At 42.5% G+C, this 16772-nt stretch overlaps 1 protein-coding gene across 1 annotated transcript in view; it reads right to left on the minus strand.

The window, feature by feature from the left end:
• Nucleotides 1–16772, minus strand: part of Wwp2 (WW domain containing E3 ubiquitin protein ligase 2) — a 117324-nt gene that overhangs the window by 57559 nt on the left and 42993 nt on the right. The window contains exons 5-6 of the mRNA XM_048355208.1: nt 14066–14203; nt 11757–11853 (exon numbers count right to left, since the gene is read on the minus strand). Coding sequence (XP_048211165.1) covers nt 11757–11853; nt 14066–14203 — 235 coding nt within the window. The remainder of the gene's footprint in view (nt 1–11756; nt 11854–14065; nt 14204–16772) is intronic.

The following is a 16772-nucleotide window of genomic DNA, read 5'->3' on the forward strand; positions in this document are numbered from 1 at the left end:
ATATTTTCATTGAACCTGACCCCCAAAGTATCTAGGCATAAAGGATCTACATAGAGATGACCCTCTCCTTGAAATGACTCTTCTCATATCTGTTGGATTCTACTTCCATGGATTCAAACAACTGCAGATCAAAACCACTGTAGGCTTTCTTCTCTTGGCATGGGTCTCTAAACTCCTGCTAAGGGGAATTCAGGCTTTTTCCAATCTGTTTGCCTGACCCACTCTTCCCCGGACTCTACCTAGATGGCTTCTAAGCCCAATCAAAATGTCCCTCATCTCCCAAATGAGAGTAAATCTCCTTTCATTCTCTCACAAAGCATCCCAAACACTTCTTCCATGGCACATCTACTTGCAAGCATCTATTTGTTTGTGTTTGTGTAATGTCTGTCTCCGAAAAGGCCAAGACAGTACGACCATATTCATTTTGTGTGCCTTTGTACACCCAGCACCTAGCATGTTGAGTAAATTAAAAAGCAAACAGTCAGACTGAAAAGCACTTTTGGGCCTATAATCTCTAGTACTTTGCATATTTTTGTCAATCCAGTCACTCATCACCTCCCCCACTTTTCTTAAAAGAATGGAATCTGCCAGCAGAGCACATACCTATAGTCATAATTTTTCAGGAGGCTGAAGCAAGAGGACCACTCAAATTTCTAAGATGTTTGAGACCAACCTGAGCAACATAGTGACTCCCTAACTCAAAAAAAGAAGCTGGGTGCTGATGGTTCACACCTATAACTCAAGCTACTCAGGAGGCTGAGATCAGAGGACTATTTGAAGCCATCCCTGGCAGGAAAGCCAAAAGCAGAGCTATGGTTCAAGTGGTAGTGTTAGCCTTGAGCAAAAGAAGCTCACGAACAGCACCTAAACCTTGAAATCATTATCAATCACAAAAAAATAAAAGCACCTGCTGAAACAAGGGGAACTGAGAAGGCAGAGAAAGCCACCCCTCTTTGGTGGTGAGAGATGCTGAGGAAGCACAAGAAAACCAGTCTTCCTCAGACCCAAGGCCCTCAAGCTATCACACCTCAGGAGTCAGGATGCCAAGGAATGTAAACCAGTAGGAAGACCCACCCGAAGTTCTGGCAAATGATGAGCAGGAATACAAGACTCTTTCAACTCAACAAATATTGACTGAGCAGCTGCTACGTGCAACCAGGCAATACGCTGGGTCCCAGTAGGGACACAAAGATGAATAGAACACACAGAACCCTTGAAGCAGTGGTCAGCCAGGCCTCAGGCCACTCTCCATCAGAAAACCAACAAATTACACGAAACAGGAAGAGGCAAGACTTCCAGACTCCATTCATCACTCTTTTCTAAGTCTAAAGAAAAAAAAGCACAGCATATATAATTTCAAATAGAATTTTTCTCTTTTTTTTTTTGCCTTGGAAAAAGTGTGTGCTTTAGTATACTAAATTAAGTCTCTGAGTTTGACTTCCAGAAACAAAATACAAAACAAAACAAAATAATTCTTTTTTTTTTGGCCAGTCCTGGGCCTTGGACTCAGGGCCTGAGCACTGTCCCTGGCTTCCTTTTGCTCAAGGCTAGCACTCTGCCACTTGAGCCACAGCGCCACTTCTGGCCGTTTTCTGTATATGTGGTGCTGGGGACTTGAACCCAGGGCCTCATGTATACGAGGCAAGCTCTCTTGCCACTAGGCCATATCCCCAGCCCAAAACAAAATAATTCTTTAGGAAATAGTTTTAAAGGTAAAAAGCTCAAGGTAAAATGTTTAGGGAAAAGAACTAAACAAACCTGATCTCCTTTTTTCCTCTATATCCCACTTTAGGTTTCATTCATTTCTTTTCTTTTTTGCCAACCTGGTAACATTTTAAATGCTAGAGTGCCTATTTAGCAAGATGGAAGCACTGGGTTCAAACCTCACTACTGTCAAAAAAAAAAAAAATATATATATATATATACATATATATATGTATTCCTTGTATTCCAACTTTAAAGGCCATTTGTTGGCACACAAAGTAGACCCAATGCATAGATGTAATATAAGTCAGAAAAAAGCTAAACAAAATCTGTAGACAGGCAACCAGTAGTAAGTTCTTGTTCTCTTGACACTGACACTATTGGATGATAAGTTTGACATTCCATTATCAAATAATCAGCAAATCACAAATATGTTCTTTTTTCTTTTTGTTTTTTCAGCACTACTGGGGTTTGAACCCATGGCCTCAGGCTTGCTAAGTAAACATTTCACCATTTTACCATGTTTTTTCTTTTTGGCAACAGGGTCTTGCTGTTTGAATCCAGCCCAGATGGCCTTAAATTCATGGTCCTCTGCCTCAGTTTCTAAGTTTCTGAGATCACGAGTGTGCATGACCATGCCAGGCTAAGATTCTTCTTTAGAAGGCAATCTCACCAGATGCCAGTGGCTTACACCTGTAATCCTCATTACTCAGAAGGCTGAGATCTGAGGATCAAATTCAAAGCTAGGGGCTGGGGATATAGCCTAGCGGCAAGAGTGCCTGCCTCGGATACACGAGGCCCTAGGTTCGATTCCCCAGCACCACATATACAGAAAACAGCCAGAAGTGGCGCTGTGGCTCAAGTGGCAGAGTGCTAGCCTTGAGCGGGAAGAAGCCAGGGACAGTGCTCAGGCCCTGAGTCCAAGGCCCAGGACTGGCAAAAAAAAAAAAAAAAAAATTCAAAGCTAGCCTGGGAAAACTGTTTTCCAATTAGTCAGTTAAAAAAAAAATGTTGTAAGTAGAAATGTGGCTCAAGCAGTAGAGTACCAGTCTTGAGTGAAAAACCTAAGCAAAAGAATGATGCCCTGAGTTCAAGCCCTAGTATTAGCACCAAAACAAAATTGTTTTTAAGATTTCGAAGGACTGGAGGTGTGGCTCAGTGATAGAACACAAAACTTTAAAAAACTATAAGTACACATAAAATTCACCATTTTTTTTTGTTTTCATGCCAGTCCAGGGATTTGAACTCAAGGTCTAGGTGCTGTCCTGAGCTTTTTTTTTTTTTTTTGGTCAGTCAGTTATGGGGCTTGAAATCAGGGCCTGGGTTCAGTCCCTGAGTTTTTTCATTCAAGGGTAGCGCTCTACCACTTTGAGCCACAGAGCCACTTTATGTCCTGAGCTTTCATGCTCAAGTATAGGGTTCTCCCTCTTGGGCCACAAACTCCACTTATGGCTGTTTGGTGATTAATTGGAGAAAAGAGTCTCAGGGACTTTCCTGTCCAGGCTGGCTCCAAACAGGCATCCTCAGATCTTACTATCATGAGTAGCTAGGATTACTGGTATGAGCAACTGATATCTAGCTCCAAAATGCCTCTTTTGAATACCTTACTCAGTCACCTTCTTTAATGAAACACACACACACACACACACACACACAATACACTATACATATATATACATATATACACACACATATATATGTAATTTTTCTTGCATGAACCCAACTTTTCTTCTTTTTGAGATAAGCTGGCATAGAAATCACAATTCTGTGTCATTCTCAAGAGTACTGGGATTACAGATGTACACCACGACAACTGACTTAATCTTAGTATTTATTTGTTTGGGAGGGGGTACACATAACATGCACGCACTCAGTCCTGGGGCTTGAACTCAGGACCTGGGTGCTGTCCCTGAGCTATTTTGGTCAAGATTAGTACTCTACCACTTGAGTCACAGCTCCACTTCTGAAATCCTATTTGCTCAAGACTAGCACTCTACCACTGGAGCCACAGCGCCACTTCCAGCTTTTTCTATGATTGATTAGAGATAAGAGTCTCATGGACTTTCCTGCCTGGGCTGACTTTGAATTACAATTCTTAGATCTCAGCCTCCTAAGAAGCTAGGATTACAGTCATGAACCACTGGTGCCTGGCTCAAACTTAAGTTTTTAAATAATTAAGTTTTTAAAAGCCAGAGAGTAAAAAAGCAACATTCTGAAAATTATTTATTCTATTATTAAAGAAGTTAAGGCACAAAGAAAGGATTTGGTCACTGTGGTAAACCTGCAAATAGCTCAGGTGGGCTTTTATGGCAGTAATTTTGGAAGAATGATAGGGCAGATGCCAGGGTGGTACAAACTGACAAATAAGTGGGAAATATGAATGGAAAGCTGAAAGAATACTGACACCAATACCTTAACTACATGTTCAATAAGGGTGCATGATAACTTCATGAAACCATAAGACAATACTATATTTCAGTGAAAAACCTAAATATGGGATTATTTCAGCATTTGAAAGGCATTCTACTAGGCTATGCAGTTTGCAATCACAAAGGCAGTCACTGAACCAAACCCCAAACCACCTCCACCAACCTTGGGAGTTCTAAAAGAGCAATCCAGTTCCAATAGAATCCTAAAGGAAAAGTCTAAACTCGTCATACCAAGCTACAGCCACAAACACCATGGTTTATGCAACACCTTTCCTTGCCATCCTCAGCTGTCCAAAGAAAGCATTCATAGCCAACGGTGCTCTGGGCTTCTATCACCATATATATACGAAGCTGTCCAAGCTTCATGAATAAAGACTCATTCCTCCAAGGCCCATATTTATTTGTAAAGTAGCTTCCCTCTGAATCCACTTCCCTTTTTGTCACAAATTTCTAGGATTGAGAAGTCTCAGAGTCTAGTCACAGATATGGCTAACATAGAAATATCACTCCTGCATTCTGTGATGCTGTCATTTTGTCTTGGCCCCATTGCCTATGGTGAAGAATAGGACGTTTTGCTCTTTGTCACTTAAGTTTGGTTTTTATTTCGCCTTCTCTTATAGATGTACTTTCAAAGGAATAACTCTGTTCAAAAGTCATGAAGTACTCCTTTTCAGAGAACCTGCAAAAACCAGGCACCAGTGGCTCATGCCTGTAATTCTAGCTACTCAGGAGACTTAGATCTAAGGGTTACGGTTCAAAACCAGCCCAGGCTGAAAACTCCATGAGACTCTTATCTCCAATTAACCACCAGAAAACTGGAAGTGGCACTGTGGCTCAAAGTGGTAGAGCACTAGCTTTGAGGAAAAAAAGTTCAGAGTCAGCTCCCAGGCCCCAAATTAAAGCCCCACAACTGACAAAAAAAAAAAAAAAAGAATGGGGTGTAGAGGCTGGGGGAGATAAGAGACAAAGCAATATGATTTTAAAATGAGCAACAACCCAAACTGACATCTTCCCAAGAAAATACAGAGATGGAAAATAGCACATGAGCTAGGCGCCAGTGGCTCATTCCTGTAATCCTAGCTACTTAGGAGGCTGAGATCTGAGGATTGCTGTTCGAAGCCAGCCCGGATAGAAAAGTTCCTGTAAGACTCTTATCTCTGATTAACCACTCAAAAACCAGGAGTGCAGCTGTGCCCCAAAGTGGTAGACCACTAGCCTTGAACAAAAGAGTTCAGGGACAGCATCCAAGTGCTGAGTTTAAGCCCCATGACCAACCAAAACAAAAAAGAAAGAAAAAAAAGAAAACAGTACATGAAATAGTATATGAAAAAGATGTTCTACATCAGAGAAATACCAATTCACGTGATGAGATGTCACTAGAAACCCACTGAAACAGCCAAAATCCAGAACACTGATAATATCAAATGTTGGTGAAGATGTAAAGAAACAAGAACTCACTCACTGCTTATGGGAGTGCAAAATGGAGCCACTAGTTTAGAAGACAGTTTGACAGTTTCCCAATGTGGTGGTGTGTGTCTGTAGTTCAGCAACTCAGCAGGCTGAGACAGGAGGATTAAACGTTCAAGACCAACATGGGCTACATAATGAGACCCTCTCTCAAAAGAGTCCTAATATAAATGGGTAACACTGGGACAGATGGGGAGGAGAATGACAGATGAGGTGACACTGATCAAGACACACTCTACTCATAAACTGACATGTTGAAGTTAAAACTTGTAGTATAAGGGCTGGGGATATAGCCTAGTGGCAAGAGTGCCTGCCTCGGATACACGAGGCCCTAGGTTCGATTCCCCAGCACCACATATACAGAAAACGGCCAGAAGCGGCGCTGTGGCTCAAGTGGCAGAGTGCTAGCCTTGAGCGGGAAGAAGCCAGGGACAGTGCTCAGGTCCTGAGTCCAAGGCCCAGGACTGGCCAAAAAAAAAAAACAAACAAAAAACTTGTAGTATAACTAAAGATAATTTAAAAATTAATTTAAAAAAAAACTAACATAAACCATGTAGTGACAATGTTATGACAGTATAGATTCACCGGCCTAACAAACAATACCTCTTTGATGGGAGATGTTGAAAATGGGACAGGCTAAGTGAGGGGTAGGAAGAACATGGGAGCTTGTTCCTGCTGCCTAATTTTGCTAAATGTAGAACTTTCTAAGGGAAAAAAAAACAAACAGGTGGTAAGCTAGATTTGGTCTAGAAAATCCATACTGTACAGAAGTGATCATCTCTCCAATAACATACATCAACACTGCCAAATATCCTCTACTTCTCAGGATAAGTTATGCTAAGTTCTCTTATTTCCCTTGCTTTTGCCCTTACTGTACACTGCCAGTAGGGTCTTTGTGATCCCCACCTCGTGGGTCAGGCAAAAGCCTTCAAAATGTAGCTCGCGTGTGTGAGATCACCTCCTAGTCCACCAGGTCCACTTCCCACTGTGTCCCTCTTGCCTGTAACACACACCTCCACTAGGGGACCCATTACCTTAGACTAAGACCCTGGCTCAATTATCTGTCTTCTATTAAGAGGCAGCCCTTCGACCTCACATTATGTAACTAAAACCAAACAACTACTAAACATAAAAAGGTCTAAAATAAGACCTCTCAGTGGATCACAATAGCTCAAAAGCTATGTATGTATGATCATATAAGACAAGGATAAGCAAACTATTGTTGACATTATATTTAAAGTTCTAGGTGAATTTCCTTTGGCGTCTGTATGTTTTTGGTACACTGGGTATTGTATATATGCCTACCTGATCTAGGGAAGGGAAAGAAAAACAAGGGTGTAAGATATCACAAGAAATGTACACACAAGGGGCTGGGGATATGGCCTAGTGGCAAGAGTGCTTGCCTCATATACATGAGGCCCTGGGTTCAATTCCCCAGCACCACATATACAGAAAACGACCAGAAGTGGCACTGTGGCTCAAGTGGCAGAGTGCTAGCCTTGAGCAAAAAGAAGCCAGGGACAGTGCTCAGGCCCTTAGTTCAAGCCCCAGGACTGCCCCCCCCCCAAAAAAAGAAATGTACACACTACCCTATTATGTAACTGTACCCCTTTTGCACAACACCTTGTCAACAAAATTTAATTAATAAATAAAAAAATTTTTGGAAGCCATCAAAAGAAAAAAAAAAAAAAAAGAGGCAGCCCTTGATGTCAGGAACCATGATTTTTATTACTTTGTGACCAGTACCTTCATAGGTTCACATAGAGGAACTACCAAATAAAAACCTGAATAAATAAATCTGAATAAATAAATGTATGACAATGGACCATGCATGATTTAAGTTAAAGTATAACTAATATATATTTATGTAAATTAATGTGGGATTACTCTCCAGGATTACAAACCCCGCCCCCTGCCCCTCAGTACTAGGGCTTAAATTCAGGGCCTCAGGATGTGGTGGTTTTTTGTGTTTTTTGTTTTTTTTTTTTAGCTTTTTTACCTTAGGTTGGGACTCTACTACTTGAGTCATGCCTCTACTCCTGGCTTTTTGCTGGTTAATTAGAGATAAGAATCTCTTGGGAGGGGGGAGGGGGGTATGAGGGACAAGGTAACAAACAGTACAAGAAATGTATCCAATGCCTAACGTATGAAACTGTAACCTCTCTGTACATCAGTTTGATAATAAAAATTTAAAAAAAAAAAGAATCTCTTGGATTTGTCTGCCCAGATTAGCTTCAAACTTTGATCCTCAGATCTCAGCCTCCTGACTACGATTACAGGCATGAGCCACTGGCACCTGGCTCATGATGACTTGCTGATGACTGACTTTGTGGGGTCTTCCCAAGTCCACAGTACCAATTTATTCCTTATCTACCAATTGCTTAGAAGAAAGCACACCAACAGAAACTATGCCTCAGTTATCACTGAATGAATAAATGTGCTTTGCTTACTCCTTTCTCTTCCTCAGCAACGCTAAATAATGCTGCAGCCAGATTTTAAGGAAAAGCTGTTGAGTGGGAGGACTGAATGGAAAACTGTGAAGGTGCTAAATTCAGCTTCAAGCTGACAGAGTGACACCTCGCAGTCAAGTGGCCCATAGTCATCACAATGGAAGACTGGGGCAGCTATGGTCAGCAATGACAGAGAATGGACCCGTGCCCAATGGTTCAGCTCCCAAATTCCCTCTTTGCTTGTCGGCTTTGCTTCCCAATTCTCCACTGGCCCTCCCAGGACTTCCTGAAGTGTTCCCAGCAGGCTCACACCCGTCTGAGTTTATTTTTCTTTCCTTTCTGGGATGGGCTGTCTGCAGACACAGCCGATGAGCTATTTAGAGCTCACCAGAGACCTCAGGGCTTCATAGATTCCCAGAATATAGCCCTTTTAAGCCCTCAGAGGTCACTAATGCCAAGGCAAGGGAGCCAATAAATCTGGTGCATTTTCATAAAGCAAGACAAAAAGGAGTAAAAGGTGGGAGGACAAAAGTATGAGAAGAGTTCTGAAACTTTCATATGCAGAGAATCACCAGAGGGGCATGTTCCCAGGCAGATGCCAATACCAACAGCTGGTGAGGAATGACGGTCTTCAGCTCTTCAAAACCACATACACACAACTGAAATGAATATACTCATAAAAATGAGTAAAATGTGTGTAATAAATTGTTTAAGCCCTATACACACACGCTCTTTTGTGCATGTGTGGGTCTGGGTGTGCAGGCACACGCAGGAGGAAGCAGATGGTGGCTTGCTCTGCTGAATGAACTCAGGGAGTTGCAGCTCTCACAGTAAACCCCTCCACAGGTCCACCGGCAGCTCTCAAAGACCAGGAAGAGGAAAGGCTGCCTTGGCATTGCAGTTTTCACGTGCATGGACACATCAGAGCACCTTTGTGTGAGTTCAAACCCGTTAAGACAGTGAGAGCTAAATATTTAGTTTAGGAGGCAGAAGCCCATCATTCTCTCTGCCCCAGGAAGCAAGACCTGCAGCAGACTACCCTTAAAGCTTGAAGGTTCACTTCACCACCTCGCAGTCACAGTACTGGGTAAGTGCATCAGCAACTTGTCACTTCTCAGGACTGCGGGGGCAGGGGGGGTGCTCAACAGTCAGACTCCAGAGGCAAAGGAAAACCATTACTCCACCATCATGGAGCACCCTCCGTGTGCAAGGCCCTCCAAATGGCACACCTCATTGCAGTTATTTATGACAGTAACTTGGTAAGGCATGTGATAGCCCCTTCTTATCCCTTAAAAAAACAGGCTCTTAGAGACTTATCAACTACAGAGAGTAAATGACAGGCTGGGGTTTGACCTATGTCTTCTGAGTCCAAAGCCTTACATTCTTACCCAGTGGACTACTCAGCTACAACCTAGAGAGGGGAAGTATACAGTGATCTTTACAATTGCAGAATATTCTATCTCGGGTCATATCTTCAAAAGTGTTTGCTGCTGAATGGCAGTAGGCTCCACATGAATGTATAATAAGTACTCAGACAGCAGAGGCTGGTGAAAACTCATGTGTATGCGCATGGAGGGGCAAATGCCATAGCTTTCAGCTTTCAGCACTTTGCCCACCAGTAAAACCAGCACTGACTGTCTACCAAGTAGGATGAGTGAGGACTTTCTGGTGAATTCTGGATTCTATTCTAACACTCAATGATTCTCAATACAAATGAGAGAAAGTGGAGCTATTAGGATCCATTAATTTCAAGGTTGATCAACTAGAGAAATCCAGAGACTAATAAGTAGGTCAAGAATTCAGGTTCCAACTTGCTAAGAGCTGTACTCTCTGCCTTCCAGCCCCAAATTAAGTGACATCAGTGTGTTTAACCCAAAGTTTCCAAGTCCAACTAAAAGAACAAACCAGTGGTTACTAAGCACCCAAGCAAAAGCAGCAGCATCCTCAGAAAAGTGAAATACTGAAATGTGCCGTGTCACCACTGAAGACATTCTGTTCTCTCCAGTTCTGGATCACTTCTTTATTGACTCAAAGTTTGCCAATCACATCATCAATACTATAACCTCTATGTCCTTTCTGTTCCTCCCATCTTGTAGGAATCTAGCTAGTCACAGAAAATTCAGTTTGTCTTTATGTGTGACACAACACCTGTGCAGAGACTTGAAATGAGAACAAAAAAATGACCCCTCAGCTTCTAATGCTATAGACAAAGGTCCAAACGTCCATCCTCTCTTGACCCCAGCACTTTCTGATAACCACAACCTGTGTGTGTGTATGTGTGTGTGTATGTGTGTGTACATGTGTGAGAGACAGTGTGTGTATATGGGCATGCATGTACAAGCGTGCACCAGTCTCAGGGCTTGAACTCAGGGCCTAGGCACTGTCCCTGAGCTTTTTTTGCTCAAGGCTAGTGCCCTACCACTTAAGCCACAGCTACACTTCTGGCTTTTTCTGGTTAACTGGAGATAAACAGTCTCATGGATTTTCCTGCTTGAGCTGGCTTTGTACCACAATCCTCAGATCTCAGCCTCTTGAGTAGCTAGGTGTAAGCCACCTGTACCTGGCTGATCACTATAACCTCTTAAACTCACAAACCAACCCAATCTAGAGAAGCTGAGAGCTGCCCTCAAAAGAAGCTGTCAAGATGATATGGGCTATTAATTGGCTGAAATCAAACTCTAATTTCCAAAGCATTATTCCCTGTTCCCTGGGATTTGTTGGGAAGTTTTTACCAGTTCTTCACCCACTCACAGAAAATATTAAAGATTTATAAACTATACTCCTAGGATTCTTTTTCTTAAAAATACCTGGGGGTTTTGTATATTATAACAATAAACATAGGACTCAACACCCTCACTCATCTCTAATACACTCAAAACTACTCTGCTTAAAACTTTGGTTGTCATGGAAATAAGTTTACACCATTAATATAGGTATAAGATGGGAAAATAACATTATATCATTCAGGTATGCACAATAAGTATAATGTAACTCAGACTATAAGCACAGGCTATTTTTAACCAACAGTCCAAAGGGAACCACGGGCCACCCTGAAAAAAATATAATCAGAAAATTCTGTATCCAAAGAACTGTGCTCTACGTACTTCTACATGTATCCTAAAAGGACAACTGTGCCTGGCCGGCCCCTGACATTTACAAAAGCACTGCCAAAATTATTGAAGGAGCCACTGCCCCTCCTAAGAATCCTGAGTTCTCCATTTCCCTCTGAAACTTTTTTTTTTTTTTTGGCTAGTCCTGGGGCTTGAACTCAGGGCCTGAGCACTGTCCCTGGCTTCTTTTTGCTCAAGGCTAGCACTCTACCACTTGAGCCACAACACCACTTCTGGCTTTTTCTGTATATGTGGTGCTAAGGAATCAAACCCAGGGCTTCATGTATCCTAAGCAAGCACTCTACCAGTAGACCACATTCCCAGCCCCCTCTGAAACTCTTTACCATACTGAATAAGTGATAAGATCTCTGGAAATTTCCAATAGTTGGCTTTTTATTTTCCTTTCGGAGACAAGGTCTTGCTACGTTGTCCAAGCTATTCTCAATCTCCACATTCTCCTACTTCCATCTCCTGAGAGCTGTGCCACCATGCTCAGCTTCCAATATTTTCTAAATAATTTCTTGCCATTTCTCAGGGTGATTTCAATCCCTTCAAGCACCTTCCCATTTCTTTCTGATTACCAAGAGGGGTCTTACCGAGATCTTCCACCAAAGCAGTTTGTGCTGGGAGGCTGGTGCCGGTTCTCCGAACCAATCGTTGTCCCACTGGATTCTCTAGAAGACGACTGTGATCCTGGAAAGGGGATCAATCAGAGAGAGAGAGAGAGAGAGAGAGAGAGAGAGAGAGAGAGAGAGAGAGAGAGAGAGAGAGAGAGAGAGAGAATCTCAACCTTTGTTTGACAGTTGGCTACCAAGCACAGAACGTCCTCTATTAGTTCTTCATCACAATGGTCTATGGACTTTCTGCCAGCTGTCGCCACTGACAGGAAGAAATAGAGGCAATTGTGTGCGGTTTGATCCACACCACAATAGGAGGGTCAAGCCTAGGAAACAGCATCTCTCCTCCAAGACACTCAAGAACATCAAAGGTACTAATGAGCAGTCTGCCTTATACATTAAGTGAACTTCAGCCTCACAATTGTGCGACAGAGGACATAAAGTAGGAAAAAGGAGTAAGGGCATTTTTTCATAGTGCAGAGAGCCTTTAAAAAGCCAAATGAGGGCTGGGGATATAGCCTAGTGGCAAGAGTGCCTGCCTCGGATACATGAGGCCCTAGGTTCGATTCCCCAGCACCACATATACAGAAAACGGCCAGAAGCGGCGCTGTGGCTCAAGTGGCAGAGTGCTAGCCTTGAGCGGGAAGAAGCCAGGGACAGTGCTCAGGCCCTGAGTCCAAGGCCCAGGACTGGCCAAAAAAAAAAAAAAATGCCAAATGAGACAGGCACTGGTGGCTCACACCTGTAATCCTAGCTACTCAGGAGGCTAAGATCTGAGGATCACAGCTTGAAACCAGCCCAGGCAGATAAGTCCTCAAGATTCTGATCTCTAATTAATTACCAAAAAGCTGGGAGTAGAGCTGTCACTCAAGTGCAAGTCTTGAACAACAAAAAAGAGAACAAAAAACTCAGGACAGCACCCAGGCCCTGAGTTCAAACCCAAGGACTGGCATACTCACATGCATACCCCCACCCCAAAAAAGGCAAATAAAATCAGATACTCAACTAAAGCACTTCAATAGCATCCTGCTTCTCAGAATGAGGTTCAACATCCTTGCAATGGCTGCACAGTCTGAGTGGACCTGCCTCTCCAGTCTCAACTCCACACTTCTCCTCCGTTTCCCAGTATCTATTCACCCTGGTACCTCTGTTCCTATGTGGGCCCAGCACATTGTTCCCAATATTTGCAACCCAGCCTATCTAAATTTCTCATAGGCTCTTCCTCAGTTTAGATGAATTTTTCTTTCATGGTTTCTGTTATAGGGTCAGTTAGAAAATTATTTGCATGTCTACTTGTTTGGTGTGACTTTTGCCCATGACCATCTGGATAGCACCTGGACTGAGACTTTGGACATTCCAGGTGTTCAATTATGTAAATCTGTATTGAATGAGTGAATGAGGTATATTTTCCTCCATGCAAAAGTACCCCAAGTGCCACTTAGCCCAGTGGAGGAAATCTTGTCAACAGTCAAGATCCATCCACCAGATTCTACCCAGCTACCTTTGAATTAGAATCCAAATGTTACTCCCTTGAAACTCAGAAAAGTGCCATGGTTACAACACATCTAACAAAACTTTTAATGAGAAATATTACGGAGAAACCCAACCCTTTGCAGACCTTGGACTCCATGAAATAATTTCCTGCTAAATCCAAAGCTGACTAATTGAAGAGTAGATCAAAAGAAAGAAACTATAAAACCCCAGAACAGAGCAGAAGACATTCCCCAATCCTCTTGTTTCATTCTGCCTTTTTTTTTTTCTTTTTCTTTTTTTGGGATGGGGATGAGACAGAGACTCACCATGCAGCTTCCTCACTCTTTAGACCAGGCTGCCCAGCTGGTTTTTGCTGCTGTGCAGCTCTAGAAGTACATATTGTCCCTTCTCAACCTACACCATTTTGTAAGAAAAAAAACTTGCCCTCCTCAGGAAGTACCTCTTCCAGTACGAGGGAGAAGAAAACAGGCCAAAGTCATATTTGCTAAAGATGTTTTATTTTCCAGTTTATGTGGGATGAAAAGATTTTTTTTCTCTTGCCCTCAATCCAAACAATAACACAAAAAGATGTGACATTTATTTTGGTCCTTGATCAGAAAACAGTCCTTGGAAGAAATTCATGTCACAATTTTGATCTGGGAGGCTAAGCAGAGTCAGAGCTAGCTGTTTGCCAGGAATGATTACGCAGTATTCCAAGTGAGACACCTGGGAGCGCACCAAGCTCTCGGCACCACGTGGCCCCGACCCAGCCTGCCCTGTCCCAGCTCAGTTCTGGGGAGCAGGGCGACACTCACCATCTGTCACGGCACTGCCATTAGGCACACTTCCCAGATCAACAGCTGGTCCGTCCAGGAAAATTGTCAGCTCTCCACCCGAAACAACACTGCCTTTGTTCTCTGTCTGCAGGTTCAGGGTCAGTTGCGTGTTCTCCACTGTTGGGTACAAAATGCAACATGGTTAAATTAAGTCAAATGCACCCCAAGTTAGGATTCTCTGCTAGAAGCTCTTGTTTCACCTATTCCGGCTTTCTAGGCAATGCTTCCCTACATCTTCAGATCCGTCTGTGATATGAAAAAAAAAAAAAGAGTGGGAAGGGATGTCTAATGCTAACCATCCTCATATTAGGTTGGTAGGAAAGCTGTGCTTTTTCCTAGACATTTTAAATCATTGGGTTAGCTGTATAATTTCTACATGACGGATTTGTTTGCTTCCTTCTTCTAGTACGACTGAATTCTGATGTATACATTCTGTGTACTTTCAAGTATATTGATGGCACACAGAAGAAGAAATAGATTGCACACAGCATCCCTACTATGCATAGGATGTTGCACGGGGTCTGTCCCACTCCTTTTGGATAACTGCAGCTATTTGTGGTCAATGTCACTGAGGGTCTTGGTGAGTTTCTACAAAATAAACACTGGCAATTTGGAAACTAGTGTGGGAGAAGAGGAAGCATTTCCTACCAGCAGCACTTGATGAAAGTAAATGCACCACCTTGAAAATGAATCCTCCACTCTAAGTGAGCCCTCAGATGAGCAGAACCTAAGCAACATGGCCACTACTACCTCCTAAAAGATCCCAGGCCGGGCTGCTCCAAAATCCCAACACACTACAGCTACAAGATAAAACATGCTGTTTTTGCTTTTCTGAAGTCCAGAGAATGTCCCTGTTCCTATCGCTAGGGGACCCAGAGCCTAAGGATCTAGCAAAGCAATACAGGAACTAACCAGGCACATGTTCTCAGGCACACCAGATGCAAATCAGCACTACTAACACCTGAGTGGCGATTAGCAAACTACTTAACCTAATCACTAGTCTCCCTGCCTGAAAAATAAAAGAAATCATAGCACCTTTTACAGAGAACAGCTTTAGTACTTAAAGGGCTCTAATAAGCTTCCATTTTTACTCTCACCTGTTGACTTTCCTGTTTGTTGCCTAAAAAGTTCATTTATTCTATATTCTTGGTCTTTCTGAGACATTTTTAGGCTGTGGTAACAAACTCCATGAATTCTCAGGTAAGCCACATGACTATCACAGGATAAACGGCCTATCTTGTTTCTAGGACAACCCTCAAAGACTTATTGCATCACTGCTGGTACCTAGATTGCCTTCCTAATATCTCAAAGCCTATTGGATTATAAATGGAGGGTGGGTGTTTACCCCAATTCCTGGAGAGATGACAATGTTCAACAGGAAGGTGGTAGGCACAAGGCCTCTAGCTGCTGACTCCCCTCTCTCCTGGTCTTCTAACAGTTGCCACAAGCATTGCCTGAATTGTTTTCTCCATCGCCTTTCCTCAAAGCTCCATTTATCTCTTCTATCTAATCTACCTTGCCCCCTAATGTCTCCGGCATTCTTGAGGCCCTTATAGACTCACAAGTTACCTTATAACCTTTTGGAGTAGAGTTAATCTTCAAAATGAGCCACTCAGGAAGAAGACTCTTTTTTATTTAAACTGAATGTTTGAGAACATAACCCTCCATTGTTCTATTTACTAACAAGAAATCGGAGAGATTCTGAGAGCCATCATCCTCACCAAGTGGTCAACTTCAGTATCTCTAAGAACACTTCATTCCTGATGGGATGGAATATGAAGTACATGTCACTTTTAAAGTCCTTTTGCTAAAAGCACTTAATCTAAGATCTATTCAAACCTCTGAATCTACTTCACAGTTCACATGAAATAGGAATAGGTTAAATAATAACCAGGAGACAAACACACAAATCCAGAATATGGAACATCTCTGGGATAATTTTCCAGGATTCTTGGAAAAGCCAGTGTATTAAATACATTGTTATTCAAACAAAAAAGTAGGAGAGGGAAGGAAGGACTCTTTCTAAATTAAAGAAAGAAACTATTGGATGACATTTTCATTTAGTGTAAACTTTCTTAGTTCGACATTTTATATATAAGAACATTCTAAGGAGATGCAAGACAGATTGTGAATACATCTATACTTACTCTCAAGCCACCTTCTAGAACAGGCTAAAGTTTTAGGACCAAAGTGTCATGGTATCTTCAGTTTATCTTCAAGTGGGTCAAGAAAAGATATGCACATAGCCACACATTCACATGTACAGAAGAAAAAACAGATGCTTTAAAAAGTTAAGCATGGGGGCTGGGGATATAGCCTAGTGGCAAGAGTGCCTGCCTTGGATACACGAGGCCCTAGGTTCGATTCCCCAGCACCACATATACAGAAAACGGCCAGAAGCGGCGCTGTGGCTCAAGTGGCAGAGTGCTAGCCTTGAGCGGGAAGAAGCCAGGGACAGTGCTCAGGCCCTGAGTCCAAGGCCCAGGACTGGCCAAAAAAAAAAAAAAAAGTTAAGCATGGATCTAGGTGGAAAGAACTTGGGTGTTCATTGCAGCACTCTTTCAATTCTCCTGTATGCTTGCAAATTTCATAATAAATGGCTGGAGAAGGGATTTTTGAAATTGGTTAGGCTATTAAAAATTAAACCTCTGAGAACAGAACACCTTATTATTCTCTCAAAAAAAAA

Source organism: Perognathus longimembris, chromosome 10, assembly GCF_023159225.1.
Source record: "Perognathus longimembris pacificus isolate PPM17 chromosome 10, ASM2315922v1, whole genome shotgun sequence".
Classification (NCBI taxonomy): domain Eukaryota; kingdom Metazoa; phylum Chordata; class Mammalia; order Rodentia; family Heteromyidae; genus Perognathus; species Perognathus longimembris.